The sequence below is a fragment of the Lethenteron reissneri genome, chromosome 5, assembly GCF_015708825.2.
Source record: "Lethenteron reissneri isolate LAM-NWPU_2019-01 chromosome 5, ASM1570882v1, whole genome shotgun sequence".
Lineage (NCBI taxonomy): Eukaryota > Metazoa > Chordata > Hyperoartia > Petromyzontiformes > Petromyzontidae > Lethenteron > Lethenteron reissneri.
In genome coordinates, this window is record NC_083783.1 from 5686214 (window position 1) to 5703738 (window position 17525).

Consider the following 17525-nt stretch of genomic DNA (forward strand, 5'->3'; position numbering starts at 1 on the left):
TGGAGGGGAAAAACCGGAGGACCCGGAGAAAAATCCACGCGACCACGGGCAGAGAGAGAGAGACACGCAAACTCCAAATATACAGGCGTCGGGGTCGGGATCTAACCCACGGCCTCCTGACTACCGGGCAACTTGGTCAACATTTAATTCTGTTAAACGAAATATATTTTTCAAGTAAAGTTTCTTTAAAACAGAAATGAATATACTAAGGAAAATAATGCTGGGGGTCACAAGATGTAGACTGTGTAGCAACTTTAATGTGAGCACATTTCTCTATGCTGGACATAAACAGTGGGCCTACGCTATGTTTTTTTATGGAGAGAGAAGGGGGACATTTGCTGATAGGTTTTATAATCCAGGCATCTATTTCGCTGTGAGTCTGTGGGTCTCTGTGCGACTCTTATGGATATGCTGTATGAGAGTATGTGGGTCTCTGTGCGAGTCTGGATCTGTCTTTAGTGAGTCCATGGATCTGTTGTGTGAGGTGTAGGTCTCTGTGTGAGTCTGGCTTCTTTTTGTGAGTCTATATAAAATACAGTGTATTATACGCAGCATATAAATGCAACCGCGTCTCAAGACACTGTACATAAAGAGTGCAGCATATTTATTTTCATAAGCGAGGGAGAGGTCCAGTCAGCCACGAGCAGAGAGATACAAAAAAATTAACCCGTAAAAACAAAGTTTTTCACTATAAATCCTTTATATGCGTGGCGGCTAGAGTCCTCTTGTCCTCTGGCTTGAGATGGCTGCCACCTATGGGTCAGATGATTGCCTGGCAGCATTAAGCAATTGGTAATGAAATATAAAAAATTTGCAAATTTTTTTTCACGAAAATTAATTGTCACGCACAACGAGTCTGTGTGGAAAATGTCAGCTCGATTGGATCACGGGAAGTGGGTTAAAAAACGACCGAAAGATTTGCACGGTCGTAAGCGCGCAAGCAAGCAAGCGAACTTAATATAAATGATTAAAAAAATGGGACGTCGTGAGTCTGGATTTGAACAGGGTCAGGGATTCAACAGCACGGATCGCTAGGGAAATGGAGCTCCAGGCTAGAAAGGGCAGCAGACGAGAATGATCGACCCCCCCCACCCACTGATCGATTGCTCCTTTATTTGACCAGGGTGGGAACCCGCCGAGACCCCGAGTATCTTTTTACAAGGGGTGACATGGCACAATGCAAGCAGCAGATTGTTGAGGTCGGAAAGTCTTGGCGGTGTTTCAAGCCCGGGACCCGCTTGAGTTTACCGATCGCAGGGTAAAGGGCTAGAGGAAGCGGGAAACGTCCTTCCCCCCCCCTCTCCTAAGAAGCTATTTGGCCTCCTATTCCGAGCCGGCCAGTCGTATCGCAAGAGGTTGCCCACACTTTACACCACCACACGTGACCTGCGGGTCAACTTAACTGTGGGTGGACACATTTATACAGCTGCTGGGTGGACAGAGGTGCTGGAGGGGAGGGGGGGGGGGGCTTTGGAGCGGGGGGAGGGGGAGATTTAATAATCATGCACCGATGTTTCAACCGCAGTGCCGGGAGATCGAATGAAACCGGCGACCTCTAGATTGCAGGTCCATCTTGCTGACCGCTACACCACCGTCACCGTGGCAGCGTCCAATCGCTGAGTGTCCCACGGGGCCCTTTAAAGTCTCGCCACGTGGTGTTCTCTACGGTAATCGTGTTGTAAAAGAACTACAAGATTGCTAAACGGCTTAAATGCATACAGCAGCGTACAGTGACTTGCATGATTGCCAGATAGTGCTGCTGTGCTTGCAATGACTGTGCGTGTGCCAACGTGCGTGTGTGCCAACGTGTGCGTGCTGGTGTGTGTGTGCGCGCGCATGTGCCAACGTGTGCGTGCTGGTGTGTGTGTGTGTGTGTGCGCGTGTGCCAACGTGTGCGTGCTGGTGTGTGTGTGTGTGCGCGTGTGCCAACGTGTGCGTGCTGGTGTGTGCAATAAGCATTGCTCGGCATGTTGGTTGCCCAACGCTGAGCCGTACTCCGAACCGCCAGGCCTCCCCTGTCAACGCCGATCTCTCTGCGGCTGCTGCTGCTGCATCCTCGGAATCCAGAGCCCAATTCTAATAATAATAATATTTCTTAATGCGCTTTGTTTGCCCATAAAGAGCCTCGCCCAGTCTCGGGAAGAATTTCGTTTTGTTTTCGAGAGGGTGTCGCTGCATTAGCGATGATTTTGGTCAATTTGGCTGGTACCCGCTAACGGGTGTTTAAATCAATCAAGTCTTTATTTCTAGAGCACGATTTCGTGCAAAGGATGCCATTCAAAGTGCTGTACAGATTAAAAAAAAACTAAATTAGCAGAAAACCCCGGCGAAAACCCAACACGAATGGGGGTGGGTGAGGGTAGGTGTAGCGCAAGAAACTCCATACAGATGGGTTCAATAATCCATCAGCCTCCTGACCACCTCGCATTCTGGACATTAAATCACTAGCCAGGCCTGTCGTCCCTGGCATTGTACGTGTGTGTGTGTGTCCGCGCCCGTTGAACTTCTTTCGCACCGTACGTAGCCGACCGTGCTAGTCGGAGGTTCGACATCTTCAATTGTGACACATCTTCAATCTCTTATAATAATAATGCAATTTATAACGCGCGCAAATTTGCGGACGTAACGGCCGCAACTCAGAGGCGCGGAGCCAAGCTCAGAGTCGCTCGGAAGCACGTGGTCGTAGAGGTGAGTTTTTAAGTGTCTCTTGAAGGAGGCGATTGAGGTGATGCTGTGAATGTGCAGAGTGGATGACGACGTTCCAGACTGTTGGGGCTGCCACCGAGAAGCGGCGCATAGATGTGACCATCCTGGATCTTGGTATCAAGAGGAGGTCCGCCGAGATACCGCCTGGCAGTGCAGTGGCGTGGATATAATAGTTGACCCAGTATTTCCTGGGGTGAAATATTGGCCTTTTGAAAGAATGTGTCCACACACGTATATTACAATATATCGCTTGGCAGGTCGCCACTTCGGCTGCGTAGTTGCTTGTCCATAAACTATTCTCCTCGGTCATGCCGAGTCATGCCCTGTGCTTGTGTCCGCCTGCCCTTGTTGTTAGGCAGGTAAAGGCAATAAACGCCCCGTGTTTGTGTGTGTGTGTGATTCACACTTTGAATTACTAACGACTTGCACCTTTGAACGGCAGTAACACGGGGACATTAATAATTAAATTCGTTTATGGACTTCTAAGTGTGCCCCGTAGCTTCTTGCGTCTTCAGCCCCCCCCCCCACTCCTCTGCACGCCCCCCCCCCCAATAATTTGTACAATGATGACGATCGCGTTCGAACTGGAAGCCAAAAGAAACGCGCACGGCGAAAAAGCCGTCGAGAAAGATCGCCTTGGGGCGATTGCTGTATAAGCGAGCTCCTGTTCGGGCTCACACGCCCTGCCCTTATTTTATTTTTTGAAGGCTCCCTAATGTCAGCTGCGGTGAGAATGTTGAGCTCTGGCAGCAGTCGTGGTTCTCATCCTCTGCGTTAACGGCCGTGCCTCCCGCACTTCACAAGAAAGGGCCACCGCACACCCCCCTAACGTGTTTAACCTTTAACTCGCCGTTGGGTCAAGTGCTGTACGTGAACGCCTATTCAGGCCGACACGAGGCACGCGTTATCGCAACAACGACGACGACAATAGCCGCCATTCGCTGCTAACTGGCGGTGACGTCGCCACGTGAGCTTCAAGAGGGTCGCGGGACAGAGACCCTCCAGGAGCTGTGAGTTGACCGCCCGAGATGACCGTCAGATGCTTCCACCTGTGGCACCTCTACCGCTGTGCCTATCCTTCCTACAAAGGAAAAATGGGGGTGGGGGGGTGGGTGGCATCGCTACATCCTCCGTTCATTGTCGCCTGCACGGCGCATTGCACGTGAACGCTCCTTCCTGCGTGCGGCGTTCGCCACGGCTGCGCACGCGCGCACAAAGTAGTGTGTGACATCCGTTCTTCTGTGCACGCGTGGACGGATGGCTTCCCGATAGGCGACGTGCAGTGATTGTGTAACCCGGCGCCGGCACAATGCTTCTCCTTTCACCGCCAGGAACTATTCGACGCAGTGCGGTCCGCCTATTCAGGTTGCCTTGCCTTTTGTCGGATTGCACGCGTGCACAGATTTGTTGGTGCTCGTGTGCCGGCAAGCGTCGAGAGTTCCAGCGTGGTTTGTCCGCTGCTGGATGACAGCCTTCATTCCCAGCTCACGCTTTTCTTACCGCGATTCCACGATGCAGCGATCCACCGCAGAACTCCCCCCCCCCTCCCTCCCCCTGACCCCATCTGCAAGCAAGGGGGATGCTCTCGGGATGCCGTGCGTTCCCTGGCCCGCCCGCTGCGGCGTCCGTTCCGGTGCCGCGACGCGTCCTGCCAGAGAGGCCCTGCTCACTTTTTTCTCTCTCTCTTGTCTCGCAACGTAGTCCCAAGCCTGCAACCAATCCCCATGCTTAATGTGACGGGGGTGGGGAGGGTCAGCTGGGCCGTTTGCATTGTCGCGGAGAACACTTGGCTGTCTGGCTCACTGGTTCGCTGGCTCGCTAGCTCGTTGGCTCGCTGGCTCGCTGGCTCCCTCGTGCCTCCTTTTAAAGCGACCGAGCTGCCGGGCCGCGGTGGACTGCCGAGCCAGGCCCGGGAACAGCGAAGGCCCTTCGTGGTGAATGGCGGTTGTTGTTCTTGTTGGGCAAAATCCTTCATTGGCCGCATTTTATATTTATACATTTTTTACCGCCCTCCCCAGTCCTGGCCACATCTGCGTTTTTAGAAAATGAAAAATGTTGCCTGTGGGATATATTAAATGCAATTGGAGTTGCTTTATTGATCTTTCCACTTATGAGTTTCTGTCTCTCAATTTTTTTGTTTGCCCTGAAGGGTCAAGTATTTCCAGAGAAAGCTGTTTGTGAAAATCTGGTTTTGCCACTTGCGAAATCCCCCCCCCTCCCCCCGCTTGCGTAAAACAATGCTCACATCCCCCCCCTCACCGATTGTTGAGCCAAGGAGTCGCAGAGGTGGTTCGGCTCGTGCGGCCGCCCCTGTTAATACCGCGCGCGGTCTGTGGCCTTCTTCAAGGTTCCCGTGACGTCATTCGCAAGCGCAAGGGGGCATCGTGTAGCTGGTGGCGGGGGGCTGCAGGGGGAGAGTTGTCATCTCGGGGGGGGGGTCACAGTTCAAATTGTGTCGTATTGGGAAAAATGATACCGCACATTACTCGCTTGGGATTATATAACTCTATATATCTAGCGGTGGTCGCTCACCTACTCCGAACACTTGGCAGGACCCTCCTGAAAGGAGGGTCTTGAGACCCGGTGTGGTTCTTCTGTGGAAATAAGCGGAATGATAATCTTAAAAAATACCAAAAATCTTTATTTAAATTATTTGAAATTGTGTTGACATTGTGGTACTGATGGGCGACAATGTGACGCATTTCACCGAGCAGCGCTTATGATAATAATAACAACAACAGGATATTAACCTGGCTTATTCAGCAACCAGCACTGGTGAAGTATGGTCAACTAATCCCCATAATCGATTGCAGTGTTGGAAAGTCCCTATCCGGCAGTAGAATATGGCAGAGGGTTGTGTATCCTGTTATCTAATGTTAATATATAATGTTACGTAATATATATTGTGAAGATAATTGCAGGTTATATAAACCCAGAGCTGTCAACCCATGCGGTTTAACCCCGTATTCTTGTACAGGAAGGAAATTGAGTGTCCAGGGCCATACGGCGAACACCCGCGTCAACACGGGAAACAAAAAAATAATGATACGGCCAAATAAAAAAAGTTGTGGGACGGAATTTTTTTTTTACACTCTGGAGAGTAGCGATCCCCGTAGCAGCTGACAAATTTAATCTGAAATTAAGACGCTCTCGGTACAGATTGTGCGCACAAGCTACATCTCCAAATCCCGTTTTACAAACACAAGCCACACTACAGCACAGCGACAAGCGTTACCTCCTGCAGCGAAGTTAGCGATGCCGTGGTGCGTTTACAACATGAGTGTGTGCGTTTACAACATGAGTGTGTGCGTTCACATCAAGCAGGCGGCAGCATCCGCATACAGGGTCACAGAAGGTAGCATAATAATTAGCTCGTGGTGTCAAAATGAATACGTAAAATGGTTTTTGTTTAGTAACGTAATTTTCGTCTTTGTGTTTCTCCCTCGTGATGGGACTTTGTAGGATGAACATTGAGACTTATAAGGGCACTGGGTGACCAATAAGGTCTGAATTGGTTTGTAATAGGGGAGGCACTGATAAGTGGTTGCCAGGTATGTAAACCCGAGCTTGGGAAATGCAAGAAGTTAGTGGATCATGGGCGAGTGCGATTGCGAACCCGTTCGCGCGGATTCGTTTCTGTTCGTGCGGTTGGGTTATCTCCGTTTTTCTCCCGCACGGAGCCAATTTATTTATCGTGGGCGGCATCTTCGTGGTGCATTCTACCCACCCGTGTCCCACTGGCAGGGGGGACACCCTTACCGTAAGAGAGTCTACTGAGAGCTCTGTAGAACCACGTCAGAAATGGCACCTCGACCCAACTCTTTCACACCGACCCAATACGATCTCGGGAGAGGTGGACGTACCCACATTTCACCCCACCGCCGCCGACGCGGAGCCTGGTGATGGACCGAGCGAACGTGTACGGGCACTTGGCTGATTAATGCAGGACGCTCATAACGAAGAGTCATGAGACTCAGCGATGCTTTCCCGAATATAAAAAAATGGCGTTATTATTATAATTTAGTTAGTGTTATTATTATAATTTAGTTAGTGTTTGCTATGGGGGGTGGGGGGGTGGCGTTGCAAATGGAATACTTTATATGGTCGCACTCATTACACACAAAGTGCTTGCCATAAATGAACCACAATACCTTACTGATCTCGTTAAGGAGCATAAACCATCATCACTCGAACTGCAGTCACCCTCGCAGCGACTTTTGGCTAGCCTGTCGAACGAAGATGGTCGCCGCATCCTGCGCTTTCAGATGCGCGCTTCTGCGGCCGTCTGGAACCATCCTTCCGATATTAGGAAACCACTGGGGCTATGCAGTTTTAAATCGTCGATTGAAAATTCATTTTTTTTATAAATGCTTTTTGCGTTTCGTTTGTTGTCCTTCCCCCGCGCCTCCTATGAGCACGGCTGGCTTCGTACAGTGCGAAAATAAGTTTGACATACATGCATACATACAAATACAACCGGTCAACCGACTTGACTGAGCGATGCCATCTGCCCATGGGGACCATCATAAGACCTGCGCTCATTCATGCCAATAGCAACCCACAACGCTCTACATAAATTATGTGTAAGGACCAGATCCCATATACGCGGTGCGAAATAAGTTCGACGTACATACATATGTTACGGCTATACGAATGGTAACTTCGTTTTTGTGGCATCGGGCTGGGACTGAGCGAGCGAGTGGTGTGTTCCGTGTTCGCTGGCACGGTGTGTAAGCAGTTCACCGTATATACATACATACGTACATTAAGGCTTTGTGGCATCGGGCTGGGACTGAGTGAGTGAGTGGTGTGTTCCGTGTTCGCTGGCACGGTGTGTAAGCAGTTCACCGTATATACATACATACGTACATTAAGGCTTTGTGGCATCGGGCTGGGACTGAGCGAGCGAGTGGTGTGTTCCGTGTTCGCTGGCACGGTGTGTAAGCAGTTCACCGTATATACATACATACGTACATTAAGGCTTTGTGGCATCGGGCTGGGACTGAGCGAGCGAGTGGTGTGTTCCGTGTTCGCTGGCACGGTGTGAAAGCAGTTCACCGTACATACATACGTACGTTAAGGCTTCGTGGCATCGGGCTGGGACTGAGCGAACGAGCGGTGCGTTCCGTGTTCGCTGGCGGTAGGTGCGCCCGCGGGACATCGTGCGGATCGTGCGCGGGCGGCTGGAGGAGCGGGGCATCGCGGTGCGCGACGTGCGCCTCAACGGCTCAGCCGCCAGCCATGTGCTCCACCACGACAGCGGCCTCAGCTACAAGGACCTGGACCTCATCTTCGGCGTGAGCCTCACGGGGGAAGCCGAGTTCCAGCTCGTCAAGGTGCACGTCACGCCACGTCACCCCCCACCACCACCCCGGCAGTGATGCGGCGATCCGTTGTGTTTCCCCGTCGCACGCATGTGATTGAATTTTTTCTTCCCACGTGCTCCTCCCACACATATAACGCTGATTAATTGGCCCGATACCAACTCAATATGTTGAGGAGTGCAGAGCTTGGGCAGTTGTTAGTAGCGCCTGCTCGGCATCGCATCACTGCTGCTGCCTTCCCGCTCATCGGTATCAGCCCCTCTCTCTTTCTCGCTACGAGAGCGAGTTGGGATACTGTGCAGCAGTGGTGCGTTACAAGTTGACTCTTGATATTAAGACCATTCTCCACGTGTGCACCTGTGTCTGTGTGCCATTGTGTATGTGCTGCAGCCCGTTATTATTTTGTAATTAATGGATTAATTAAAAACACATTTTCGTTGTTGCAAGTCTATTTAATCCAGCAGTCATTATGGGGCCCGCTATGCATCGTTACACCCCAGTGCCCTTGCCTCTTCCGTGTTTTGATGAGAGTGCCAGACTAACGCTACCACTGTACCCTCCCCTACCCACCACATGCACTACCACCACCACCACCTTCATCATCACTAACAATACCACCACCATCGCCACCACCTGCAAACCTTGTCCACCACCACTATTCTAACATTCGCCGTCAATTATCACCACCTCTATTAACATCGCTACCACCACCGCCACCTTCATCACCACCATCAACCACCGCAACCAACCCGACCCACCACCACCACCAAAACGCCTACCGCCCCCCCCCCCATCTACCGTCGCCGCCTCCGCCGCGCACAGGAAGTGGTCCTGGACTGCCTGTTGGACTTCCTGCCCGAGGGCGTGAGCAAGGAGAAGATCGGGCCGCAGACGCTGAAAGAGGCGTACGTCCAGAAGATGGTGAAGGTGTGCAACGACACGGACCGCTGGAGCCTCATCTCGCTCTCCAACAATAGCGGCAAGAACGTGGAGCTCAAGTTCGTCGACTCGCTGCGGCGGCAGTTCGAGTTCAGCGTCGACTCGTTCCAGATCGTCCTCGACTCGCTGCTGCTCTTCTACGAATGCTCCGAGCACGCCATGTCGGAGCGCTTCCACCCGAGCGTGCTCGGCGAGAGCATGTACGGCGACTTCGGCGAGGCGCTGGAGCACCTGCGCGGCAGGCTCATCGCCACACGCAACCCCGAGGAGATCCGAGGTGCGCGCTCGTGTCTGCGTGTGTGCGCGTGTCTGCGTGTGTGCATACGCACACGTGGGTTGTGGTAGTGTAGCGTTTGGCGCGTCGTGCTACCAACCCGGAAATCTCTGCTCGCGGCCGATGCCAGTGACGATTATCTGAACTGGGCCTGGGCCTCCCCTAGGTCGTCTCGGCCTCAAATGAGTACCTGGTGCGGTGTGTGAATATCGCCACTGGGGAGACAGGCGGCCAGGTATCATTTTGGCAGCACCACCAACCCCGTGTGCCATCCCGGCCTTCATAGTTGTTTGCTAATGGCACTTGCCCCGAACGTGCTTGCGAAGTGTATACAGCGGGGTGAGTGGGTTCCTGTTTGTGCGCGCGTACATCTGTGCCCGCGTGCCTGCGTGCGTTCACGCATGAGCACCGTGCGATCCACAACGCTTTAAGCCTGCCCGCGAAAACTGCCTGGCCCCGAGCCTAGCGATAAACAATGTAGGCCGCGACCTCGTCATTAATAACGCTGCTCCTGCTCCAACCAAGCCGTGTCGAGTTTGTCCGACCACCACCGCCAGTGAAAACCGCACGGGGTTGGTGGGCGAGGGGAGGAGGGAGTCCCCCCCCCCGGCGTCACTACGCCATTAGTTTCCTCCGAGCTCTCTGCGTCACGCTGGCCCACGTGCGCGCGTTTGTCCACGCATCGTCCACGCGGCGACGCGTTGGAGTCAACGGCGGCGCTCTGGTTTCTAACTCTGGACAAACGAAGCGGTTAGCCCCGCGGGGAACATTGAGGGGCGCGTGCGACCGCCTCCCCCATCGTTGACTGGACATCTGTGAACCTTGGCTGGACAGAAGGTCTAGTCAACGGGGCTAACGGCGGCTGTAAGTTCACAGATTTCCAGCCAAAACAACTATTTAAACTGTGTTTTTTATTTTACCAGGTTATCAGGCCCACTGAGCTGTATAGCTCTTTTTCAGATGCCACCTGGTCACAAAGGATAGCTTATCATGTGGAAACGTATAGAAGCCATATACTATAAAACGCCCATTGATTCTAAATGTGGAGGGCCCGGAGAAAATGTACAAGTCATTTTGGATCTAACCTTGAACCTCCTGTATACCAGGTGAGGGAATGAACATCTCGCCACCGTGGCACCGACTGGACATCTGTGAAAGAGAGCTTCGCAGCTAACCGGATTCCTTCATAATAAATAAATAGTCTGTTTCCGAGTGACGCCACCCATCGGAGTGAGCGGGTTGGCCCAAGCCCTAGGCTCAATGAGGGATGAGTGTGCTGGGGGGGGGGGGGGGGTGTAGTTGACTCGGTACGAATTCGCGTTGGAATTTTCACCGTGATTTTTATATTTACAATAAACCCATATTTATTCGACACACATGGGGCTCTGGTCTTGCCGAATTATCCAATATTCCGAACTATTTACAATCGTACTCCCCAGTGCCTCCTGCCCCAATAAAAAAAAAAATCCAAATTTGTTTTCCAAACTCTTCACACACCCTGCCTCAATTCTATCCAAAACTTTGGATTTGTCTCGCAGACTAAGGGATTTATACTTCAGACCCCTTCCATTTATTCTTGATGTAGGCTTAGAGGATTGCCTTGCACAGTGTGCATAAGCAAAGTAAAGTCCATAGCAACAGGGTCTGCTCTAACGCTCACCACGCGCGCTGCCACTAGACTGAGTCGTCGTTTTGGCCGTGGTGCACAGCGTTGCTCCGCGTGTATGCAGAAATTGGACAGTTCGTTCAGGGAAAATTCGGCTTGTCACCAATAATAGACAGTATATGCCGAAAATGCAGCCGTGCCGAATTATCCCCAATTACGAATGATCAAATTAGCGAAATAACGAGGTTTTGCTGTACATGCTGCACACGTGTGTGCCGCCTACGTTACGGTCTTGAGTTATAATGGTCGTGGTGATTCGCTGTTAGATGTTTTTGTATGTCCGATGGCGATTTTTTTTTTGTAGGTCTTTTTCGCGCGCGACAGAAGTTCAACATCATACGAAAATCGGTGCGCAGCTGAAGCATTAGTCGATTGGCACGTTTGTTAAACTTTATTAATCTGCTGTGTCGGTCGTAGGAGGGTTTACGATACCCACGCCCGACCGCCTTTTGTTTTCTCTCCATTCGCGATGTTTACAAACCACATGAGGTACTCTGTTGAGGCAGAGTTGATCTAGCCGGAGGCCTGGGACTGCTTCCGATAATCGTCATTGGTGTCGGCCGTGAGCGGGAATCGAACTCGGGTGGCGTGCCGGGTTCGGAGCGCAAATTGAGTTGGCCCTCCTGAATAACAAATCTTGCGGCTCCGTGAGGCCCTGCTGGGTAAATTCGGCGTTAATGGTAACAGACTTGCCGACGTTACTACGAGGCGTCGGGGAAATAAGTCGCGCTTCGGGAATCTGCCCGCCCTTCGAATGCCGACGTCCGCACCTCGCTCCTCCGGCTAACGCAGGCCGCCCGCGTTCTTTGTCCCACCGGGGGTGGGGGGGGACACTTCTTGAGAGGGCGATGCAGTGCCCACGACGTGACCTGCCATGCAGCTCATCGGATACCTCCGGTCTAAATTAATATTCCGATTCTAATTGTGACCTCGGACAACGTCTGGCGAAGAGAGGAGCGCGGTTCGCTCCCTTCGTTGTTGTTGCTTATCTTTTATTGTTGTTAGCGGCGTGCTACCGTCTGCCCGCTAACCCCTGCCACTGCCGCGATCTGGTCGTTTGCAGGAAAGAGTGCTTTGTAGCTCATCGGATTTCTGCAGTACAAATACAAATTCTGATTCGGCAGTATTGGCGCTAAGTTCAAGCAGCCCCCACCGTGTGCGGCGTTTTCCACGGCCGTCGGAAGTCGGGCCGTGCCAGTCCTGGAACGGCCCCTTGCTGCTCCTGCGTTCAAACCCCCCACGGCGAGAGGGAATCGACCGTAGTACATTTTTTACGAGTTTAAAAGTACGCTTGGGTTGGATTGCGCTGTCCCAAGGTGTATCAACTTTTATGTCGTAATAATCAAAAACGCAGCCCAGGTGTTGACTGCGGCGTTAGATGATGATGACGACGATGATGAGAATCCCGACGATGATGACGACGATCACATCGTTCCTCGTGACATCGCCTATCTGCTTCCGACGGGCCGCCTGATATTAAAGCCCCAGCAGCTCGGACTGCAAACGGAGAGCCGTGTGTGTTAGTGCGGTGCCAAGGACCAGCGCGTGAACGGGCGTTGAGCCCCCCCCCTCACCCCCCGGTTCACTCCGAGTGATCGTCTGATGGATGCGACGTTGAGAGTATCCACGTCGCTCATCATGGTGGGGGGAACGGAGAGCGGGGAGCCAGCAAGCGGCGCCTGCTGGGACTGTGGCCTCACAAAGTTCGGTTCGTTCCACTGGAATAGTGGGGGGTCCTGTATTTGGGAAATTTCGTATGGAAATAAATTATTTTGGATTTAGGAAAAGTCCACGTGGGCAGCTGACTTACCCATCCGTCTGTCGCTGCTGCGTCGGTTTTCACGGTCGCGCTGCTCCGTTGCGGTCACAATGCGTTTTCGATGTCCGACGTTTCTCTGTACATGCTTGTAAACATAACGTGGACTGGTGGAACATTGTGGGTGGGGGGCTAGGTGGCAGCTATCACCCCCAATTTTCTGAATAGGGGTAAGCAATTGACTCTAACCCCCAACTAGTACTGAATGGCAGTGCGTCTTATCAGCAAGCAATCCGTGGAACCGTTTGATACATTTTTAGTCTTGCCAGCAGCAGAGTCGGTTGTTGCTTGAACCAACCAACTCTGACATTTCTGAAGCGTCCTTCTTCCCAACGTCCCGGCTGTGGGTCCACATAATTCTGTGTGGCGGGTGGGGGAGGGGGGGGTAGTGGGAGGGGGGTGAGGGGACGTTAGGGGTAGGGGGGGAAGGCGGTCGTCGCCAAGTTGGGAGTGAGGGAGGGGAGCGGGCGAAGACGCCGACAGACATCTGGGCCCGACATTAGCGCTCGCGTTCTCACAAGGCGGCTTGTGTCCGCCCAACGTTATTATCTTATCGAGGCTAAGGAGTTTTCAAGGTCTCCCCCACCCCTTTTCCTTATGAATCGTTTAGCTGTTTGGGCCGCTTGTCAAAGCGACGGCGTTTGTCCGACGCCAAACGGTCGTTTTCGAAATCCGGACGCGGATTCGGGGTCGGGCACTCCGCTTCGGGGCGGGGATTCTCGACTACACCGGCGGGGGGGGGGGGAACTATCCGGATCGCGACCCTTGTACGACCGTGCATGTTCTCTTCCCCCCCCCCCCACCCCCCTTTTCCCTCCCCACGGGTGTCAGAGAAACGCACTCGCAGCACCGAGTCTGTCTGGACGCCGCTCGGCAGGAAGCGGAGAGGGCTGCTATTTTATTAATGGCAACGTCTGAAGGAGATAAATTGGTCGAAATGTTTTTGTTGGGGCTGAGCGAGCGCGCACGTGTGCGTCTGGTTGTGCCGAGCCGGCCGAGCGAGCGCAAGGGGGGGGGAACGTGCATTTTGAGTATCGGCGGGAAAAAAAAAAAAAACGCTTGTGGTTCTAAAAAAAGATATGAAGAAAAATAATTAAATATCGTTTTTTTTTTTGCCCTCATACGCGTGAACCGGAGGTTGCTCGAAGGATTCGCCGAGCGGTAGTTCTGCGATATCCGCTTCTCGAACGCGAAAGGGTCGCGCAGTTGCTCCGTGAATAAGTTGGGGATTGATGACGAAGTTAAGTTACGAACAATTAAAATATTTTGCCCCCCTTCGTCAAACGGTGATCTCCGGGTGACCCTGACGACCCTAATTTGAAACTCGCTTTAATTATCGGCCCGGTTACGTCGGCGATGAGACCATTGGCGTCCGTTGTTTAACCGTTCGCTCAAGCCTGATTTTAACAAGAAATATTTACGCGTAGTCGGGGGCGCTGCTGTTGCGACCTGCTTACTCTGGCAAGCACTTTGCACGCAACACAAAACACGCGCGAACGTTGTTCGCGTTGATTGCGTAGAGCAGTTTGAATATTTATATCACGGTTATGTAAGCACGCTTTTTTTGTTTTGTTAATACGGCATCATCACTCGCGCACGCCCGGAATTCGTAACTCGTACGGATTCCTCGCGTGGGGGGTGGGGTTGGGCGGTGGGCGTTAAGGCAGCCAGAACCAAGAAGCACCGACAATTTTCTTCCAAACTCCAGTCCTAGAGTCCTACATCGCGACGTTTTTCTTTCTTTCTACCGCCGCTCACAAAACCCACTCGTTGCCCTTTGTCCCCTCCGCTCCCCCCCCCTCCCCTCTTTGTTCAGGCGGCGGCCTCCTCAAGTACTGCAACCTGCTGGTGCGCGACTTCCAGCCGGCGTGCGAGCAGGAGATCAAGACCCTGGAGAGATACATGTGCTCGCGCTTTTTCATCGACTTCCCCGACATCTCGGAGCAGGAGCGCAAGCTCGAGTCGTACCTGCAGAACCACTTCCTGGGCGAGGAGGGCAGCAAGTACGACTACCTGCTCACGCTGTGGGGCGTGGTGAACGAGAGCACCGTCTGCCTGATGGGGCACGAGCGCCGGCTCACCCTGGGCCTCATCACGTCGATGGCCTTCCGCGTCCTCGCCGAGCAGAACGTCATCCCCAACACGGCCAACGTCACCTGCTACTACCAGCCGGCACCCTACGCCAGCGACTTTAACTTCAGCGGCTACTACCTGCCGCCGCCGCCGCAGCACGCGCTCGCCTACGTGCCGTCGTACCACCAGCACCACCACCAGCAGCAGCACCACCAGCACCAGCAGCACCAGCAGCACCACCACCAGCAGACGTGGCTGCCCTGCAGCTAACGCAGCCGGCGATGCCCCCACCGTGATGCCCGCCCACCTGCCCGCCCGTCTGCCCCGCCAACCTCGCTGATTGATGACGGACCGCAGCAATTACCCCCCCCCTCCCTTCCTCCCCCAGGACCAATGCCGTGATACCACGCGGTCTTTTATTTTATTTTCGATTTTCCTTCCCCTTGCCTACCCCGCCCCCCCCCCCCCGATTTCCTGATTCTACACCCCCCCCAACCCCCCTCCTCCACTGCCACTCCATAGGTGCCTGTGCAACAAGCTGCTGTCTCTCCGCGCCGTGTTTGTGGTGGTCGTTGCTGTTGGTTTCTCTCTTCCATTTTACGTCTCTCGGTAAGACGGGCAAAGCAGCAGCAGCAGAGGCGGCAGCGGCATTAAGAACTGTGCGCGTTTGGCAGCACGAGCCCCCCCCCCCACTCCCCTTCATTGAACCGAGATTGCAGAACTGCATGCACGGAGACTTGCACGCCCACACACACGCACACGCAAATGAGTGAAGAGTGACGAAGAGGAGGTTGAGCAAGAGAAGATACTGGGTGGTTTTGCCCGCCGCGCTGCTTTCCACGTGTGTACATATGTAATCCAAGGCTCGCGACGCTTGTGCCAGAAAAACTTCCGCGGGCAAGTTGCGGACGTTAACCGTTTAGCGCTGGTGGAAGTAAAAAAAAAAACTAAACTAAAACACACAAAAAAATGGAACTCGAGACTTGCACGCAAGATGTTTTGCGACCTCTCTTCGGGGGAACTCTCCCGACGGGAAGAAATTATACGCGCAAAGAAGATGAAGAAGAAGAAGAAAATACAACAACAAAAAAACCGGGACACGCGTTGTGAACGGGGAAAAAAATTTCATAAAAATTTTAATAAACGCTAAAAAAAATAAAAAAACCCAAGAGAAAAAGACTGAAAAGGAAAATATTGGCGGGGCAGCCGTGCGTGGCGAGCGCGACTGCCTGTCGCAGGTTGACTGCTAACGCGTCGTCTAGCTGATTAACCACAAAAAAAATATTACCGATTTACAAAGCGCTATATTTTTTGGGGGTGGGGGGCCGGGTCCGCATTTAAAACACGAGCCCAACGTGGACACCCGACGCTTCCAGAGTTACGTAGGGGCACGCGCGCGTGGGGTGAAATGGGGAAAGCAAGAGCGAGCGAACGCCCCGGGGATGCCACTGATTTTTTTTTAACACCCCCCTCCCCCCACATCGCGCGACGGTCAACCTTCACGCCGCGGGGCAAACCGAAATAATTCCTCCCCCAACTGCACGCAACGAACGAGTGACAACGGGACGCCTCCCACCCACCCCCTTCCCCGTTGTCCCTCCGTGCTTGGCCTGTGACCACTGCCGACCCAACCGTGGCACGTACACCGCTTTCTCGGCCTCGTCTGATGCCAAGCCCGGTGACGGAACGGACGCGTTTATCAACTCTCTGCGTCGCCGCGCGGTTGCGTTCGGTCGCTGGGCACGCAGGGACATGTGGGACAAGAGTCCGTGCCTTCCCGCTGTTTGCGAGCAAGCCGTGTGCGTGGGTTAGTCCGAGAGCCCGGACCAGAAGTTTTCACTTTTGTCGGTAGCAGCTGAGGTGGCGTCACTTTAGCGGTTCCACGTTCTTTACGCGGCCAATTACGCGATCGCCATTCCATTTCAAGCGTGCGAGTGGGTTATCGAGTTCATTTAACTCTCGTTAGCCTACATAAATAACTCCGTATGGACTTAACTAGAGTGCTGCCACCTTAGCCAGTACAAATTCTACTCTGGCCCGTGACACCGAATGATGTCGTCATTTCTGCGCGTTTCCAGCCTGCTTTTTGTCGCGTTTTTCCTGGCACGGGCGTTCTCTGCAAAGTCCATTTGCGTTCGACCGCAACGTTTCCTTGCAAACGCCTTCGGTGGGGCAGGTGGGGCAGGAACGTGTGTGTCGGTGCGTCCGTTTGCGGCGGTGCCATCGTCCTCGCCAGCGCTACCGGCAGCGCCGACGCCGCTACCGCCCGTAGCTGCGGTTTGAGTGCCGTTAAAGGGATGCATACAAATTGACCTCTCATCTGTGCAATTTTGAAAACTCTTTGAATCTTTAGTTTGCACTTGTTTCGGAGTTGGGAGATCGAATCCCAAACATAGTGTTTTCCCCCATTCTCCCCCCTACACCTTCCCTTTCATTTGTTATTGTCGCTTGTTGTTGTTTTTTTGCGTAATTGTGTTCTCTTAGGTAATTTACACAAGTGCTTGCGTTGAACGTGTACGGTAATGCCGTTGGTTTTTGAGTAGCTGAGCGACTCGAAGCCGTAACTGGAGGGTGAGGGGGAAGGCCGAGGTTGGATGTATCCATGCCCCCTTCCCCCCCCCCCCCATTGGCACATCTCAGAGCCGTGCTGGGGCCCAGGCTTGCGCCACTCGGGAGAGGCTCCAGACCCTGCGTCCCGAGTCCAATTCAAAATATCACGACGGTGCA

General features: G+C 53.1%; 1 protein-coding gene across 2 annotated transcripts in view; it reads left to right on the forward strand.

Annotated features, from left to right (window-relative positions):
• The window catches only part of LOC133351515 (terminal nucleotidyltransferase 5C-like), a 41173-nt gene extending 24911 nt beyond the window's left edge, over positions 1-16262 (forward strand). For both annotated transcript variants that reach the window (XM_061566781.1, XM_061566791.1), the window contains 3 exons: positions 7851-8042; positions 8853-9246; positions 14542-16262. In XM_061566781.1, the coding sequence (XP_061422765.1) occupies positions 7851-8042; positions 8853-9246; positions 14542-15068 (1113 nt within the window). In that variant the 3' untranslated portion in view covers positions 15069-16262. The remainder of the gene's footprint in view (positions 1-7850; positions 8043-8852; positions 9247-14541) is intronic.
• The last annotated feature ends 1263 nt before the right edge of the window (positions 16263-17525 follow it).